General features: G+C 40.4%; 1 protein-coding gene across 1 annotated transcript in view; it reads left to right on the top strand.

Moving 5' to 3' along the window:
• Positions 1-19096, top strand: part of LOC106953607 (protein tyrosine phosphatase receptor type G) — a 161000-nt gene that overhangs the window by 132862 nt on the left and 9042 nt on the right. Inside the window, exons 10-21 of the mRNA XM_015042494.1 lie at positions 3271-3379; positions 3515-3564; positions 4303-5050; positions 6459-6597; positions 10162-10253; positions 12594-12685; positions 14584-14680; positions 14809-14891; positions 15196-15330; positions 15444-15578; positions 16692-16864; positions 16997-17132. Of these exons, the coding sequence (XP_014897980.1) occupies positions 3271-3379; positions 3515-3564; positions 4303-5050; positions 6459-6597; positions 10162-10253; positions 12594-12685; positions 14584-14680; positions 14809-14891; positions 15196-15330; positions 15444-15578; positions 16692-16864; positions 16997-17132 (1989 nt within the window). The remainder of the gene's footprint in view (positions 1-3270; positions 3380-3514; positions 3565-4302; positions 5051-6458; positions 6598-10161; positions 10254-12593; positions 12686-14583; positions 14681-14808; positions 14892-15195; positions 15331-15443; positions 15579-16691; positions 16865-16996; positions 17133-19096) is intronic.

Raw genomic sequence — 19096 nt, forward strand, 5'->3', positions numbered from 1 at the left:
ATCTTTCTTTTTTTTTTTTTTTTTTAAATTTTTTGGCCAAATTTCAGTTTTTTTTTTTTTTTTTTTTTTTTTTTTTTGGTACTTTTTAGTTTTATTCTTACTTCTTTTATCTTATTTTTCAGTAGCTGTTGCTCGAACAGCTCTGATTTGTGTGCAGAGGCTCAGATGCATCTGTCAGGATGAGACGCTGGCCGGATCAGTGACAGTGTGTAAAGGGGGAGACAGGTTGTGATGAACTCTGCATGTGGCTGTTGCTTGATATGAGGACCCAGACGCTTCCCCTGTCACTCACCTGTCTAACAATAGAAACACGGGCCTGTCGCAGACGTTGACGCGTCACAACTGATATACGTATAATGAGCTGACAAAAGCCCTTGTGGCCTTTACCCAGATGCAATGCTTGTCCCGTCCTCTGTTGTTGTTGTTGTTGTTGTTGTTGTTGTTTTGGTTTGTTTGTGTTTTTTGTTGTGGCATTAATTTACATTTTGAAGCGGACTGTGAAGTCGGGCGCTGCGTGTAGCGGGGTCAGAAAGTTAATCCAAGCCAAAGCCGTGCGAGCAAAAGCAGTCTTTGCACTTTTGTTTTACCAATGCGGACAGTCGAGGAAAAAAAAAAAAAAAAAAAAAAAAAAAAAAAAAAAACACATCTGCAGTGGTTTCAGAGGCAGCTCACCACAGACTTCATGTAATAACAAATGCAGAGCAAATGTAGTCTTTAAGATCTGTGATCCACTGATCACTTAAATCATCTCTGCTGCCTTAAACATTGGAATATTTCTTTAGTTCTTACTGTATCATTCCTCTAAGACATTTGCTGTGTCTACAGAAATAAATCTCCTCTCTGCTGGAAGCTGCACCTACTGGGATGTTCTTTTTCACACAATATAGCCTTCTCTCCGGTCATACATCTTTCCATTTCTGAATATCAAACACCCAGCTGTGCATTTCTTCAAGGCCTTCTGACCCCCAGCTGTCTCCTTAGTTTGCATGACTGCCTCTTTAGATATAAACAGAGCCAGGTCAAAACAAGCATCCACTAGTTCAGAATGGTGGGATCAGCTCCCTGGTGACACGGGTACCTCCAAACTGGTCATGCATTTCAAAATACACGGCTGCCGTTGCCACGGGTTGGAAGCTGGTGAGGCATCTTGCACACTTGCCCGCTTCTGCGACTCCTTTTTTGGCACGGAACGCTGCACAGAGAGGTTATGATCTGAAGGAAGGCACTCCATAATCCCTTATAGTTGAAGCCGTGCAGGACCTTCATTTCCAAATGAAACACAAAATTCATTCTTTTTTTTTTCTTCTTCGCTTTCATCTTAAAAGAGAACTTTTTCCTCTGTACTTTAAATCAGATACTTATGATGTTCTCTCTGGTTCAGGAGTGGCTCAACACGTCTTATCTCTGTGTTTTTAGCAGGTTTTTCCACCCTGCACTTTTCTTCCACTCAACTTTCCATTGATATGTTTTTGATGGATCATTTTGTGAACCACAGTCTCCTTCAGCAGATACTTCCGTCAGCCAGAAAGTTTAAATCTCGGGCACGTGTCGTTAAATTGAGCAGCGACACTGCTTGCCAAATTAGAGAAATGTAGTTACGCAGTGGCTCAAGGACATCAAAGTCAATATTTTGGATTGGCTGTCATTAAGCCATGATGTCAGTCCCATGGAAAATTGGCAGGCACAGATGAAAAGGTGTGTTTGAACGAGACAGCCTTCAAAGCTGACTCAGTTACAACAGCTATGTCTGGAGGAATGGGGCAACATTTCAACAAACTAATTATCTGTTTTTCTTTTTTTTTTCTGTTAAAGGAAGAGGATCTTTTTGTAAACAAGTTTACAGGAAATCTGTTGATTAGTATCCAGATTCCAGGTTTGATGGATCCATTCGAGATTTTTCTTATACCATGTCCATGTTTTCTATTCTAAAAGGGAAAAGGTTTTGAATATTTATAGATTCTTGGTGAGAAGTGAAGGAGATGTAATTAAAAAAAAAACTAAATGTTTAAACCAGTTAATTAAACTATATAGTGAGGAGGAAAAAAAGGATTTTCCTCCCAGCTTTTTTTTTTTTTCCCATGCTGCTCATCTTTATGCCGCACGTCTTAAAAAATGCCTAGCGGGGATCTTTAACTTAGAATCTAGTCACTAAAGCTTATAAGTGATGGACAACTAAGTTAAAATGAATATGCAAAAAGGCTTCTTGCTGTCAAGGATGGCCTTACAAATTAAGTTAATGCCATGCTCAGCTAAAGATGGATTAATATTTATTTCCTTTCCCTCAGACTCGTGCGCCCTCAGAAGTCTGTCTCGCTCGCCAACACATCCAGAAACCTGCCACAAGAATGGCTCCGGCTGATTTTAAACATAGAAAACATTTCAGTTTAAATCTCCCTCTGCCGGTTACTCGCTACCACCGGCAATTTGCAGCAACATTTAGTGACCTTTTAGTTCTCCATCAAGCCCGCTGCGCCCCGAGGTTGTCTGGCACAATCGTCATATCTGCTCAGTCTTGGTCTTCATCCTCTGTTTTTCGAGGCCTCGTCAGACAACACGAGAAGGCAGAGTCTTCTCCATTAGAGCCGCTATACCGTGGAGAAGCTTGTGTAGGCGTGAGATATGAAGGAGAGTCGGTTCTTAAAGCTTACATTTGAAGGTTGTTTTGCGAGTTAAACAACACGGCGGTACGACTGGAGGATTTTGAGGCTGGTTTCTGACTTTAGCTATTCTTCTAAGCAGACTTTTTATTTAAGAAATCATTTCCCCCCCCTGCCACCCCCCAAAAAGATCTTTGATTGACAATATGTTTATATTCTAACTTTGCTTCAAATAGATGATTAAAAGAATCATTACTGTGTGCATGCGGTGCTGTGTGGCAGTATTATATTAGTTCACTTCTCTCTCAGCTGGCAGTCTCTTATTGTGCCCACTTTCATTTCCATTTCAATTTTCTGTTTTCTGTCTCTGGAAACTTAATCTGAATTATTCTACAAAAAGAAAAAAAAAAAAAAAAAAAAAAAAACGAAGTAAGAACTGGCTCTGCAACAGCATAAGCAATCACCCATCCAGTTTTTGTGGACAATTTTATTGTAACTATAGCCATCTGTGAACAATATCAAATTAGACAGAAAAATGATTGAAGCTTAGCATAATATATTTTCACTTTAGGCGTCGGTCAGATTCCACTCTTTCAAATGTAATTTAGCTACTTCTTCTTCATAAAATAATTCTTCCGTGTTGCAGATGTGTTCTTGTTTTGTCCCTTTGCAGAAAGCGGTCATTACTAACGTGTCGCCAGACCTGCTGTACCTGTTCAGGGTGCAGGCCGTGTGTCAGCTTGACCTGCGCAGCGACTTCAGCCAGACGCTGCTGTTCAGAGGTTCGCAGTTTAATCCCTGAAGTGCTTCACTCGCTCTGCTGGCTAGATTTGAACTTTCTTTAAGTCAAACACGTGTGATTTATTTATTTATTTATTTTTTTTAAAGCTTCTCAACTTTTCTTCTTTCTTTTCTAGCAAATACAACCAGGATCTTTGAAGGCTCTCGCATTGTGAAGACCGGGATGGTTAGTTTGGCCCGAAGACGCCTGTGCAAATTGATATTTATGTCAGAAGCTGGGATCTTAACACTGCCTCGATTGGCGAGAAATATTTGTACTTCCAGACATTGTTTAATGTGCTATTGTCTCATTCATCCAGCCACTTATTCTATCTACCCATCTGTCTATCCCTCCATCCATCCATCAATTCATCCACCCATTAAACTTTCATCCATCCGTGCACCTCCATCCATCCAAACTTTTGTCCATCCGTTCATTTCAGCTAACCATCCATCCATTCTTCTCTCCATTCCTCCATCTGTTCAAATCAAATTAGAAATGTATTTTTTTTGGTCGGGCTTTTTCTTTAACTTCTATAATTTTGTCTTGCTTTATTCACATATTCTTTTTTCTTAGTTTTAAAATGTCAACATTTCTAAATTATATATTTAGTTTGTAGCATTACCTTAGATGTCATCGTCAACTAAATGTCATTTTATAATTTAAGAGTTTTACAATTCCAGACTTTTATTTGTCTTTATCTTGTTTATATACTGATACTTTACATACCTAGCTTAATGAGTGTCCACACTGTATGCAGCAATATTTGCCATTGATACGGATTGAACATTCGTATTTATACCTTTACAATAAGCCGAATAAAAGCTGGAAAACTCTGAAATTTAGTTGTGAAAAATACGAAGGAACCCTGTAAAATGTTTGTTGATGTTTAACCACATCTGTCTTTCCCCCTTTCCTACTCAGCCCACGATATCCCCGGCTTCATCTGCAGACATGGCTCCCATCAGCTCCGGCTCGTCCACCTGGACGTCCTCTGGCATCCATTTCTCCCTCGTCTCAATGGCCACAGGGATGGGCCCCTCCTCCAGCGGCAGCCAGGCCACGGTGGCATCAGTGGTGACCAGCACCTTGCTGGCAGGCCTGGGCGTCGGTGGTGGGGTGATCTCCTCCTTGCCCAGCTCCGTTTGGCCCACGCAGACTCCTCCCGCCAGCCAGAACCCGACGCATCCGTCCACCCCACCTTCGAAGCCCAGCACCGAGCAGGCGGCGAGTCAGGGTGCCGAGAGCGAGAAGCAGGCCGAGGACAAACCGGCCACGGGCGAGGGGGAGAAGAAGGAGGAAGAGAACGGCGAGAAGGAGGAAGAAGAAGAGGAAGAAGAGCCTGAAAAAAGGAAAAAGGACAAGAATTCACCTGATAATGAGGAGAAGCGGGCCAACAGCACAGTGTCCGAAGAGCCTTTAATCCCTACCCCCGCATCCACAGCCAAAGAGAAAGGAAAGGGCAAGCCGACAGCCAGAGCCGGCGCGGAGCCTGCGAGCAGCGATGATGACCGCTTGGTAAACGAGGAGAGGAGACCCACCGAAGTAAACACGCTCTCCACTCAGGAGCCACATAATGACAGCGCTGAGATGCAGATTCCTCAGAGCTCCACCGTATCTCCAAAGAATAGAAGTGACGGAAAGGGTCAATGGCCATTTTCCGTCCACACTGGTGAGCACGTCTCTTTCTTCCAAACGCATTTGAAAGCCCCTTTAAACAGAGAGGGGTGAGAGCAAAAAAAATAAATAAATAAATAAAATAAAACCTCTTTGATCAAGTCTGCTTCTCTTGTAGCCAGCTTCGTTACAGGGAGACACTTTTCCAAAGCAGACTTCTGCAAACACTGCTAACATCTACGAAGGCCAATTTAGTAGAACAAATAACTTGACACAAGACAGTAAATACACTAGTTACCATCTCAGTCAAAAACAAAGCTCCAGGCTTTTGTGTCACTACAACAGAGAGGCCTGAAGGAAGAAGACGGCTGTCTGCCAGAGGGGTTCTGCCTCAAGGAATTCCTTTAAGCATATTTCAAAAGAGTTTGCTTCAAGGCAGAGCTTTTATGAAATTTTATCTTTTTTTTTTCTATCACAGTGTTGGAAATGATAAGTTTCTTGAATCCCCACAATGTCAGAAAGTCGATTGCATACGAGGTTTCCTCAATACTGCGATTTGCATGAGGGTACGAAACATTACTCAGAGTGAGTTTGAATCTAAAGAGGGAAAAAATAATGAGGGAAAGCAGAAGGTTGGGGTTCAAATCTTTTATTAATTAACCCCATTGTTTATTCATTTCTCAGGATGTGTGTTTATCCTCCCCGTGATGTCACAAGCATCCTGTCACAGAGTTTGTGTACATGCAGAGTTTGGACATGCTATTTATATAAACAGATAACAATAATAATTTGAGGATATTCACTTTGCTTTATTCAAGATTGTGAATTCACTCACACACAGATTTTGATCATAAAAACACAGATTGTTTTATTTTTTGTGTGGCTTTGTTGTTGTAGTCTTGCAGAGACGGTTTATAATTTTTTTTATGCTCTATATGGCCAGAGAAAACTAAAAACTCTCCAAATAATGTCAAAGTTGAAATACTTTAAAATTTTAAAAGCTTAGTTTGCCCTAATACCAGTAATAGGGACCCTTGTTCAGTCATAATAGATTAGCACTATTATGACTGCACTGTAATTATTGGACCATCAGGCAATGTCCAATAATTAAGTCATACTGGTACTTATATATTTTAATAATAAAAGTTTCTTTTTTTTTATCTATGTAAAACAACATTTCTATGTTTTTTTTTCTTTTTTTGGGGTTTATATTATAATATATGTAGATGCTTCATCCCACTCCTTGCCAAAGTTCTTCTAAATGCTGTTTTTCAACAAGATGTTGTATATTTTCTAACTAGTTCAAACATCTATTCCTTATTTATGTGTACGTGTGGTGTTAAACTAAACACCACGCGGCGAGACAGCTTTGCAGCATTACCTTAGATGTCGTCATCAATAAAATGTCATCTTATAATTTAAGAGTGCTACAATGCGGCTACAAGGTTCTCATTGCTTCCTAGATCAAACCGTCTTGTCCAACGTGACGCGGACTCCTCACCCAGGAATGAGCCGGATGGTGTGGATCGTCCCCCTGGTGGTGGTGTCTGCTCTCACTCTGCTCTGCCTCGTCATGCTGCTGATCGTGATGGTCTACTGGAGGTGAGGCGCGGTTCAATAAGCATTGCCTAACTGCATCGCAAGGGCCCAGTGATTCTGAGAAGAGTGTTTGTTCAAAGACGTGCACGTCAGTGATCAAGTGCTTTTACGACACTTGTCTCGATTTGATGGAAGTCTGACACCTTCTTCGGAGGTATGAAAGACCGATCGGCCCCTCACCCACACTGCCTCCACTGTCCTTTCGCACAATATGCAGAGTGACAGCCCCTCATGCACTCCTGAGTTTTTTCCAATCAGCACAGCGCAGTCTGGGCGTGTTCTTTTAAAAGGGACATGCATCAATCTTGTGGCTGAAAACACCCCACTACTGCCTTCGCCTTCCACACACACACAGCACCGTCACCCAACTGGGTGAAAGGGAAAGAGACCTGAAGGCCCCACAGCTCCAGCCCAGGTCCCAGCTGTGTCTTCATCTGCTGGGCTAATTTCCAGCCATGCCATTGGAGCTCCAGTAATTACACAGGCCAGGCCACTAGCACATGTCGGATGGTGGTTAATGAGAAACAAATAGCGCTGCGGACCACTTCCTCAGTCGGTGCCAGACATATTTACTGCTGCTACTTTGTGGAGGATTATATTTGTTTCTACTCTCTTTTCTTTTTATGGATAGAACTGCTCTGTTAGATTACTACACCAAATGTTTATAACACCTTACTGTGGCAGATAATAAAGTTGTGATATAAATAAAAGCCCAGCTATCAGCTCCAGGGAGGTGCAAAAAAAGGAAAAAAAAAAAAGAAGAAGAAGCGACAGCTGGAAAGGAGGCGACTGTGGCGGATTCAGTCGGTGGATGAATTAGTGTGAGTTGTGGTATTTGAGTAGAAACGCAGGGGCAGCTTTGAGATTACAGCAGCTGTTGTTGTGACAACTCCGACAGTTCATAGACAATGGCTGCTTCCCCTGGGGAAAAGGCCATGATGGAGGATAAAATTCACACTCTCTTAACTCTTCATCTTCAGTGTAGCCTCTTGGTGATGAAGCGCAGATTAAAGCTAAAGTTACTCAGATTACAGAAACTTCTGACGTTTTTTTTTTTTGTGTGTGTGTGTGTGTGTTTTTGCACAAATGCAAAAACAATTATTTGGAAACTCTGATAAATAAGCACTTCTGTGGATAAGTCTTCACCCCCTGCAGGTTTGTTCTGAAAAGCAAAATTCCCTTGTTTGAGATTTTCAAACTATTTTTAATATTGGACAATGATAACCTGAGTAAATACAAATTGCAGTTTTCAAAGGGTTTCATTTAATAAGCACATAAAACCTAATCTAATCTAGTAATTACCCCTGAACCTAATAACTGGTTGTGCCACACTTGGTGACAACAGCTGCTATTAAGTATTCACGATAATTGGTAATTAGTTGTTTACTTCCCCTGTGAAGAAAAATGTCCAGACTTTTAAGCATTTTGAAACCCTAACAGACTGTTTAAGGGCCCAGCATCCCAATCAAATTTAAGTCTGGGCTTGGACTAGGCCAATCCTATTTCAATTTGCCTTTCTTTTGGAATTTTTAAGCAATTTGGAGGTGGACATGCTGGCACGCTTTTGTATATTTGTGCTGCCGCTATAACTCAAGTGCACTTCAGCTTAAAGTCACAAACTGATGCTTCAGAATTAGAAATACTTTATTAATCCCTTTGCGAAAAATCCTCGTTTTAGTTGGACATCCTCCCTCAGGATTTCAGGATTTTCTGCCATAGAGCAGAATTCCTGGCTCCATCAATTACGGCCAGTCATCCGGGTCCCAAAGCAGCAATCCAGCTTTAAGACTTTTACCTTACCTGAATTTTAGAGCAGATATAACCGGAAAACATTCTGCTCCATTATAAATGAAACCGTCATTTCAAAAAATAAAAAAATGATGTATTTCCTCAGGTCTTCCTTGTCTCATATAAAAATTTGTTTGATGATGAATGCGTCACAGCAAAAACCTGAAGCAGTCTGTGAGGGGAGCCACTTTTTCACAGCACAGACACTAGGGACATGTAACAGCGTTGTCTTATTTTTAATTTAGCTCTCTTCAGTCAGTCTTAGGTTATAGACCTATCCACAGTGGAATTAATTGCTGAGGTTAGGATGCACATCTGGAAGCTTCTGGTGCTTGAGGTGCCTGTAGAAGATTCTGACATATGTCGAAACGAGAACAAATCCCAGCCCTTGTTAGCACCTCGCCGCGACTGATGCCTTTGCTGCGCGGAGGGCCTCTGTGTAATCCCAGTTCCTGCTCCGTCTAAGTCAACTCCTCAGCAGCTCTGGGAGCCAGTCAGTCAGGAGATGTTGACAATGCTGCTTAGGTAGCTGGACCACATCTGCACTCCAAGGGAGCTATTAAACGGGGAGGCAGTGACGCAAATCTGCGAAAACTCTCGTCCCCCATTTGTTTCTCCTCTTTCCCCTCCTCTTTTTCCCCCTCCATCATCTGAACACCAGGGCGCCTTTTTTTTTTTTTGGGGTTTTTTTGTTTCTTCTTTCCTTAACGATGACAAGCATCTGCTCCCTCCTCTACTCCAAGTCCAGGTAGGATTAATTTATGGGAAATACTGGCAGAAAATCTTAGGACTTTTGTGAATTTATTGATATACGTTATGTGTTATATGAAACTGTGGGTCTGCACGGTGTGCAGGACTTAAATTATTCCCCTTTCACTGTTTTCAGTCTTGTTAGAATTGTAGATTTTTTTTTTCCTCTGGTCTCCTATGGTGGAGAAGGCTGCCTTGAATATTGAATATATTAACCCTAAAAATTGCCCTTTCAGAGAGCTGAAACATCAGCTGCTAAATAATGTAGGCTTTCTTAAAAGATCACGACTTATGGCAGTTTTTCATTTTGCAAACTTTTAACCTTGGATTGTTTAAGATGTTTCTTTAAAAAAAAAAAGAAAGTTTTGAAGGCTCTGTTTATCTGACAAATAGGATTTGGATTCCAAAATAATGCGCCTTGTGGTGGAAAACTACTATTAGTTAACATCTGCTGATCATGTTATATGAAATGCTTGTGAACTCTCTCTCACCAAAAGAACTATTTTGGTCACATGTACAAGTTTGAAAGTTGTTTCTCACAGCTGCATGAGAACCAGACTGTCTCACCCTTTTGTTTTGAATTCTTCATCCTTGGTATAAAACTCATGTGTTGTCTCTGCCTGGCAGAGCTTTTTCCATCCAGAGCTGCTTCATTATTGATTGTCCTCTGAGTTGTGCACAATTCATAAATAAACCTGACTGAGTGATTTTACCTGAACAGTGCTTGGTAATATATATATTTTTTTTCCACAACAACCTCGACGTTGATTTAATTATTGTCAAGAGTGAAATGTATATTTGAGGCTTCAGTGTACGTAGTTTAACCCATCTGCGCTGTGTGCGATCAGCCATGTCACAGCTACTCCTGGGTTTTCATTAGCACCTGTCACTGCCTTCAACATTTCTATGCTAATGTCGGCAGAGCACATCTGAGGATAGCTTCCTAATACACTTTAAAGCATCATTTGTGATGATGGTGTGGATTTACTTTGCTGTGGTTACGAGTCTTATCTCTCTGTGGCCCTGCAGGAGATTTTTCCAGACGGCTCATTTCTATGTGGAGGAGAGCAGCTCTCCACGGGTGGTGGCCAATGAGAATATCCCAATCATCCCTATACCAGGTAAGACATGTTTTTTTTTTTTTGTTTTTCCCCTTCAAAATATGGTAAAGTAATTCAAGTTTTTTTTTTTTTTTTTAGATATTTCCGAAGCAAGTATACTAGAGGAATGCTAATATAAAAATAATGGATTAAACCAAGGTGCAGAAAGGTTTCTATGCAGACTTAGAACAAATAAATAAAAAGCATGGAAAGGCATAGAATTTGCTTTTGACATTATCTAACCCTGAAGACATATGGAAAATAATATATCTATACACATATATATAAAGCTTCAAAATCTGACTTTCTATAAATTAACTGCCTTATGTTAAGGCAAAACATTTCTGTTTGCAATCTAAGTGCAGCTGCTTCTCCTGTGATAACTTTTGATTACGTCTGTTTTTTGTTTTTTTCCTCATGAGTCGACTCGATATTTTGAGAAATATATATGTAGCATAAAGAATAACAGGATAAAACAATAACCGCTAGAAGACAGGTTTGAGATATCAAACTTTTTTATTGACCTAATCCAACCTGACAACTATTATCACAACAGACAACCTTGAATTGTCTTGAAATAACATAACAGTTGTCAAAGCTTGAAATGCTGATTTATTATATCTATCATATTAGAATTATGAAATCTATGTCATTATTGGCATATTGCAAAACAGCAACTATTAGCTGCTACATTCAGGCCAACAGTCTCTCAAGAAGGTAAAGTAATTAAAATGTACTTTAACACTGAGATCTCAGTATTTTGAGATGATGGGAAAATAGAATCACTTAATATCACACTTGAGATCATTTTTATATCATTTTGAGAAAATGATATAATAAAAAAGTAGCCGTGACACGATGAGCTCAAAACTGAGGTTATTTCTAGTTATTAGTGTGAGCAAATTGTGTCTACATAATTCATAAGAATTAAATCAGGTTTTTGACCCACTTACTGAAAACTTGCACTTATTCAAGGTTTGACTGAGGGATTAAGGCATGCTTTTATTTATTTATTTTTTATTTTTTTTGTACGGGAAGCTTTTAATGCCTAAAACACATTGACGCTAAACTGCAAAAAAAAAAAAAAAAAATAGCACACATCACATTAGCCATTTAAATGTGCCTGAAAATGTTATGAGTTATTTGAAACCTTGAATCTAGAAATTCCCATTTTTGTATTAGGAATGAGTGTAATGCGCCAGCTGTAATACCTCCAGTTTTGAGAGTATGCGAAATATTCAAATAATTGTTGGTGAAATGACTAACGGTAATTTTTTATAAGCTGGTAAAAGGGAACTACACATGAGAAAAATAAGTAAGGGAGTTAGCTGTGTTCGAATCAGCTGAATGAAATCGAATGTTTCCTTTCATCTTTTAACCCATAGGGAGTGCCGTGAACTTAAGATGTCCCACGGGAGTCTTGACTCACTTTTTTTTTTTTTTAAATCCCCATCAAGCTGATAAAGGCAGACCTCTCCACTGTCTCATTAACGGTTTATAAAGGGCTTCATGTATTACCTTGACACCTTCGTTTGCAGAGTTTCTGTTCATTTACATGTGAAGTGACTCTTTACGCAGCTTAATAGAAGTTGAGTGACTGGCTTTTCTTTGCACTTAATATCCCGTGCTGAGGTGCGGTGGCAGCTTGTCGATATCAGACTTTACTTTCCCAGTCTCTTAAAGCTCAGGGACATTCCAGGGCAGTGATAGCAGAGCTAGAGCACAGCTTATGCCAGCATTTACTTTGTTCTACTGATTATCCTTTGGTTTAACTCTGAATTTCTTTGCTCTGTTTGTGTACATTTATTTTATTTTCAAGTTTAACCATAAATGTCACGATCCACGAGACAAGTTCTAAATGCCGAGATCAGCCATGAAGTCTTGACAGTTTCTCTACATCAGAGCCATTTTGATGAATGGCCAGAATAATAAATCAGAACTCACCTTTTAACGCTGCGACCAGTGAAGCACGTGAGGGCCCCACAGGCCTCAGCTGGGAGGGTGTGTTAGTTAAGACATTGGCTCGACTCAGCAGCCATGACAGCTGAGTCCCCCCGCGCTGTTCTGTGCAACGCCGGCCGGCCTCATCGCAGATCCCTCATGTGTGATTTGGCGCTGATTTGGCTCAGATGAAACAGATGCTCCCAAAACCGGACATAGGTGTTTGTGGGGTTATGCTGCCAAATGAAATGATGGTTCCTCATTAAAAAAAAAAAAAAAAACTCTTACTGAGTAGTTTAACATAGCTGGTCAATTTCAATATTTGAGTAAATTAAAAGATTGATGCCTGTTTTCTAAAAATCTGTTCCTGATTGTGGTAAACATGTAACGGGCTGAATGTGTTGCACGTCTCCCCTGCAGATGATATGGACGCCATTCCTGTCAAGCAGTTTGTTAAACACGTCATGGAACTTTACAAAAGCAACATGCAAGGTTTTGCGGAGGAGTTTGAGGTAAATTTTCACACTTCATCAATGTTGTCATGGCTATTTACTTTAACCATTATTTCACACAGTAGCGTATTTTCAGATGATGCAAATAGGGCCTTTTCAGATACCAAACTGGGCCTCCTAGATTTTTTCTTCACAATTTGTCACATTGCAACCTAAGAAATCAATGTATCTTATTGAGATTTTACAATGCAAGCACAGCTTTCGTTCACAAATTCTGTATTGTCAAAAAACACACCAGATCACACTCACCACCACCAAAGCCTCATCTTTATCTGGCTGCTGCATGATATTTTCCTTAACGTCTCTAACATCATCAGCGGCCATCGTCTCTGCTCAACGTGAATCGATTTTTATCAGAGGACAGCATAGATGCCCATGCAAGGCGATGACGCCTGTGCCAAATGGTGTGATTGGGTACCCTGGCAGGTCATCTAGCACAGCGACCACAGTGATGTAAATGGTTCGGGAAGGGCTGTTGCAACATTTTGGTGCCTCTCACTTCAATAAAATATGTCAAGAGTTGAGTGGCATTAATCTTCCGCTGACGATGAAACGGTCATCTGTTCCGTCCAGGCCTGCTTTATTTCTGTTGCAACCTGAGAACGTCCTGTTTGAATCCTCGCTTTGGTGAGGTACAGTTAATTAGTTGTTAGGTTCATCTTCTCTGGATGTCAAAACATGAGCAGCATGATGAGGATCATGCTGATTCATGGATCGAATACCTGTTGTGAATTCTGTTATGGGGATTATCATATTAGGTTCACGTGTAAAAGTTGTGCTGCATTTTAGATTCATCCTCAAATTTCACCTGCTATACACCTAACTTTTTGTGAGCCGTATAAATATGTTTTATCTAAACCCTTTTGTTGTTGCTCTGGCTGTTTTTTAGGGTTGCCATCCAGCTGGAAGCTGAGCCTCTGCTCTCTTCTGAGATATTTTATTGAATAGGTTTTCTTCCATGATTGCACTGTAATTTGCACTGCGACTTTTTAAGACTTTTCTTTTCACACTGGCTATCTTCTTTCTTGCCTCTCTGCCATGAAAGCAATATTTATAGAGAGCAAGACAAGTAAGTTGTCCTCTTCCCACCTCAGCAGCTCCTCCAGAGTTACCACCTTCTTCTCTAACCCATCCTTCCATTTCCCAGCTGCTTTAATAGAGAGACTAAAACACACACAAATGGACTCGGTTTTCTTGTTAGCTGACAATTGGTTACACTGGTTTGGGTTTTTGTCTGACAAACTGCGGAGTACAGATTGTGTTTGTGATTTTTTTTTTTTTTTCAAGCTCTGCAAACCAGGTTGCATGTGAACAACAGCTAGAAATTGCTGGATTCCTGTGTTTGTATGTGGAGTCACAAAATTTGACCAGATGGTCTGGAGAAAGATGGAGAGAGCGATCAGAGGGATGGAGGTTAATTAGAGAAGGCTCTTTCTGCTGGTTCTCTGGATGGGAACACATTTTTTTTTCTGTGTAACTAGGTTAAGAAAGAAGGCAAAAGCTTCGCCCCCAGAGTATTCCCTCTAATTGGGGTCAGGCGGTGTGAGGCTGGTGTGCATGGTTTCTAAATGCACCAGGATGGAGCCCTGTTTGGAAGTGACTGTATTTTGTGGGTGGGTGATCACACCACGGTGTAGTAGGGGGGAAAATAAGGAACTCTTGCTCTGCTGAAGCGTCTTTGACCATGAAGGCACTGAACTCCTGGAATCTCATTTATGTATGCAAAGCATTTGGGGGCATAATGTCGTCTTTCAAAAGACCAAGAACAGTAACGCAGCAGTCCCTGTTCTTACCAGGCAGTCTTTACAGTTTATTGGAAGCCTAGCAAGCTAATACTATTAGCTCCTCTCTTCTTGCTTAATAAAATCCATTTCTGTCTATTTTTTTCCTCTCCCCAGGAGGTCCAGCGCTCCACAGTCGACTTAAAAATCACCGCAGAACATTCCAATCATCCTGACAACAAGCACAAAAACAGATACATCAACATTGTAGCCTGTGAGTCGGCTGTGAAATCTGATTAGAACGTCTGCCGCTGTGGGATTCAATAATGTTTTTATACCAGGTTTTCATCCTCTTCATAATGAAAAATAAAAACGTCCATGCATCCTTCTTACTTTCTTCAGATGACCACAGCAGGGTGAAATTGCGAGCTTTGGCAGGAAAAGATGCCAAACATTCGGATTACATCAACGCCAACTATGTGGATGTGAGTTTGATTTTTTTTTTTTTTTTTCATTTCACTCATGGCTACTTTAGATTTTTTTTAAATTTTTATATATATATATTAATGCAAGTTTCAGTTTGGTTATCAGAGCATGAGCTGTGAAAGAATCATTGCCACTGCCGAACTCCATGTGGCGGTTTTATTCAGGATATCAAGCAACGTGTCAGAGCCGCAAAATTGTATCCGGCTTGTATTTCGGATATCAAATCGGCCACGTATTTCTTATAGTTCGTGGGAATAATGTATTATAAGGATTGCATCTTATCAGCAAATAATCCCATTTCAGGGCTACAACCGTCCCAGGGCTTATATCGCTGCTCAGGGTCCTCTCAAGTCGACGTTCGAGGACTTCTGGAGGATGGTGTGGGAGCAGAACACAGGAATCATTGTCATGATCACCAACCTGGTGGAAAAAGGGAGGGTAAGGTCACCCCATCCGCTCCCACGCCAGAGAGACGTCCTGGCTCTCAGACGTGCAACGCTCACGCTGCTGTTTGGCTCTCGTGTTTTTTTTGTTTTTTTGTTTTTTTCCAGAGGAAATGCGACCAGTACTGGCCAACGGAGAGCAGCGAGCAGTACGGAAACATCGTGGTGACGCTGAAGAGCACTAAAGTGCACGCCTGCTATACTCTGCGCCGGTTTCTCATAAGGAATACGAAAGTTAAAAAGGTAACTCGGTGCAGAACGAAACATGTAACCTTTCTGTCGCCAAAGATTTAAGTGTTCTTTTTTTTTTTCCTTAGAAGACTGATAGAGATGCATAAATGTCTTGAATGCAAAGGTTATCTGTTATTCAATTCATAAGAAATGGCAGTATTTCCTCTTTTATTGCTGCAATTAACTATCTATACTATTCTATTGAATTTATTTGTTAAATTGCTTTTCTGCCTTTTTAATTTTTTTTAAATTGTTCATTGAATTCTGCAGATTTTACTTTTTTAAAATGTATTCCTTTTTTAATGCATTATTTTATAAATGTATCTAAATCTATATTCAAAGGCAACTGTTTAAATTCTTTTTATTTCTCCGCGCACCCCGCCCCGCCTGCCCTCGCCTGGATTCTTTTAGCTGATGACTGCTTTGCGTCTCTCTTTTACATTTCTGTATGATTTATCGCTGCTCGTCTATCCCTCAGCCTCAGAGTGCACAGATAAATACAGAAGGAAGGCTTTATCTAATTATTTCTGAAGCTTTTGTTGGCTTATTGGTTGAAGTGCTATTTATACATCTCTGCCTGTCTTACTTCTGCCAAGGAGGTGCTTTGTTCTGTTTTTGTTTGCCGAGTTGTTTAAAAGATGAGGAAACACTGTGCATGAAAATGTGACTAGCGGTGGGACACACTACATCAGGAGTGATCCATTTTTTTCATTTTTTATTTTTTTTTTACCTGAACTTTTTCTTCGAGTTCAGATTTGATCCATCTATGTTTATTTTTTGACTATTTAGTTTTGCGGACATAATCCATTCCTCCATCTATCCATTCATGCGTCATTCTATTAATTTGTTCATCCATTTGTCCTCCCGTGCATTCATCTGTCTGTCCATCCGTTCAAACTGCTGTCTATTCATCCATGCATCCATTCATTACAGCTCTGAGGGCATTATTAGCAGACACAGATTGCATGAACTTTACCACCACAATGCGCGATCATAATAAGCAGATTAAACTATTCCTATTTAGCTAAATATGTTAATAATAAAAATAAATATTATTATTATTATTATTATTAAACTATTCTGGCTCCATTCAGGCTGTTTAACTCGCATGTTTTCATACTTCAGGGTCAGAAGGGGAACCAGAAAGGGAAGCTTAATGAACGCATCGTGATCCAGTATCACTACACTCAGTGGCCTGACATGGGAGTACCGGAGTACACCCTCCCTGTCCTCACTTTCATCAACCGCTCCTCAGCGGCTCGTACTGCAGACATGGGTCCCGTCCTGGTGCACTGCAGGTACAGCCTCAGCGCCGAGCTCCAGGGCTGATCGAGCGATCCAGATGGGCAGTCAGACCCATTAATGATGATTTGCTTTTTCATCGCTCCCTCTGAACGTCCACTCACACCACTTTGCGCTCTGCTCTTCAGTGCAGGGGTCGGGCGCACGGGAACGTACATCGTCATCGACAGCATGCTGCAACAAATCAAGGACAAAAGCACAGCCAGTGTCCTGGATTTTCTCAAACATATACGCACACAACGCAACTACCTTGTCCAGACCGAGGTAAGGTGGCCGGACTTGTCTGAGAAGTCTGGAAAACCGGATTTCTCCCCTTTAAAGGTCAGCTGTGATTTAAGATGGGAGAGCAGTTATGAAGTTTATTCAGTTTGATACTCAGAGCTCAGGTAAAGGTCACGCTCGCTGCAATTTTCAGTGCACTGCAGAGTTCAAGCGTTTACACACTCGCCATAATACCGATGGCCGTATTACACCGGAGGAGGCCCACTCTGGCTCTTCTCGGGCTGAACGCTGCACTCCTCAAATCATGGACTCTTACAGCTTGAGCAAAATGGAAGACGGGCTGCAGGAAAAAAAAATAAATAAATAAAACAGCACACCGTAAATCCACAATATGCATTTACACTGATTGATCTGAAATTTTCTTTTAATATTTTTTTTTCTATATGTGTAGAGAAATGTAAATCTTAAAGTCTAAAAAATTTGTATTGTTTCATTTTCCTCTCCAAAAAATGTCTAGAAGGTCTTCACAACTGTCTCGTGATTCATATGAAGCCTTTTAAATATTTTATCACCCCAACTGTACAATTACCCCTTATAAATGACAATGAAGCAGTCAATAATAAAGCTGTGAAAATATATTAGCTCTTCACGTATCTCAGAGAGGATGACGGGTTCAAGTGACCAGTAATTTCAACATTAACTTCCTTTAATAGCCTTTTTAACTACGTCCTTTTTTTATATAACATCCCGTAGCTGTACGGTAACTTGCCTGTTTTTTTCTTCTTGCTCGTGGTTTTTTGTTTAGTGTTTGCTTTTGTTTTGTTTGTTTTGATGCTTTGAGCAAAAAGGCCCAATAATTGACAGAGAAAAAATAAACTTTGAGTCTAGCGTACTCACCAATTCATATCTGCTTCAGTCTGATTTCTGTTGAAGTTTTGGGGGGGGGTTAGGAGTTAGTCGATGTGTACGTGGCTTTCTGGACCTCAACTTTTCTATTGGCTCTAAAAACGCAATATTTTTTTGTGCTCATTCAGCTGTTAAGGTTTTGTTCCAAAGCTTTGGTAAAGGTGCGTCCCCAGAACCCAATCCTACTAGCCGTGCGGTCTGGGATACGCACGTCTCTGGAGCTTAGACTGCGATAGAAACCAGTGAAATGAAACCGAAACAGCAATAACACCGTCTCGTTGTTTTCATAGCAGTTAAAAGCCACTCCAAACTCAGGTGCAGGTCGAGTTGATTTAAAATGAACTGTGCCGATCCAAATTTGGATTACAACTTGTCATCTAAAGGGATTATTTATTGCATTTTTTCATAGCTGCTAAACTCTGAAACTGCATTGAAACCGCTTCTACTTTTCAGGCAGTTTGTAACAATCCACAGAGGTTTAATTGTTAAACCCTGTAAGATCTCTCTTGTTGTAACAACACAGCAGCTTATGCAGCAGTCATTCAAACTAAAATCGATGATTAACAACCCTGAGTAGTTGTGGTTGCTTTAGTTTGTATCTTAGGCCAGAAACAGAAAGTATGTGTTCAAACTTTACTAGTTAGAATCTCCTGAAAATGCTGTAATAAGAGCGTTTCTGTATCTACAGAGACCCTTGAAAGCAAAAGTGCACGCTTTCCATTAGTTTGGTGGATTTTTTTTTGTTTTTTTTTTTCGATTGTGAAACACTGATATTCAGCACGGGTGGCTGGTTTTAGATGATGTGTTGGCAAAACAAAACAAAAAACTGAACTCTGGTCATGCAATTTAAAGTAAACACAAAATATGACTTGCACAGGAGGATAAACTGGATGAAGAAAAACGCTGGAAATATTGAACTAACGAAACATCTTCAGCCTCCTTCACATGAGAAAAATCCACCTTTAGTTAACAGTTCACCAAAAACACTCTAACTTCCTGTTTTTGGATAGATTTTCAACCTACATTTGTCCCAGAGGCAAAAAAAAAAAAAAAAAAAAAACTATTTTTCTAGAATCCTAGAATGATGTTTTTTTTTTTTT

Source organism: Poecilia latipinna, unplaced genomic scaffold, assembly GCF_001443285.1.
Source record: "Poecilia latipinna isolate Pla-1442-1.1 unplaced genomic scaffold, P_latipinna-1.0 Scaffold592, whole genome shotgun sequence".
NCBI lineage: Eukaryota > Metazoa > Chordata > Actinopteri > Cyprinodontiformes > Poeciliidae > Poecilia > Poecilia latipinna.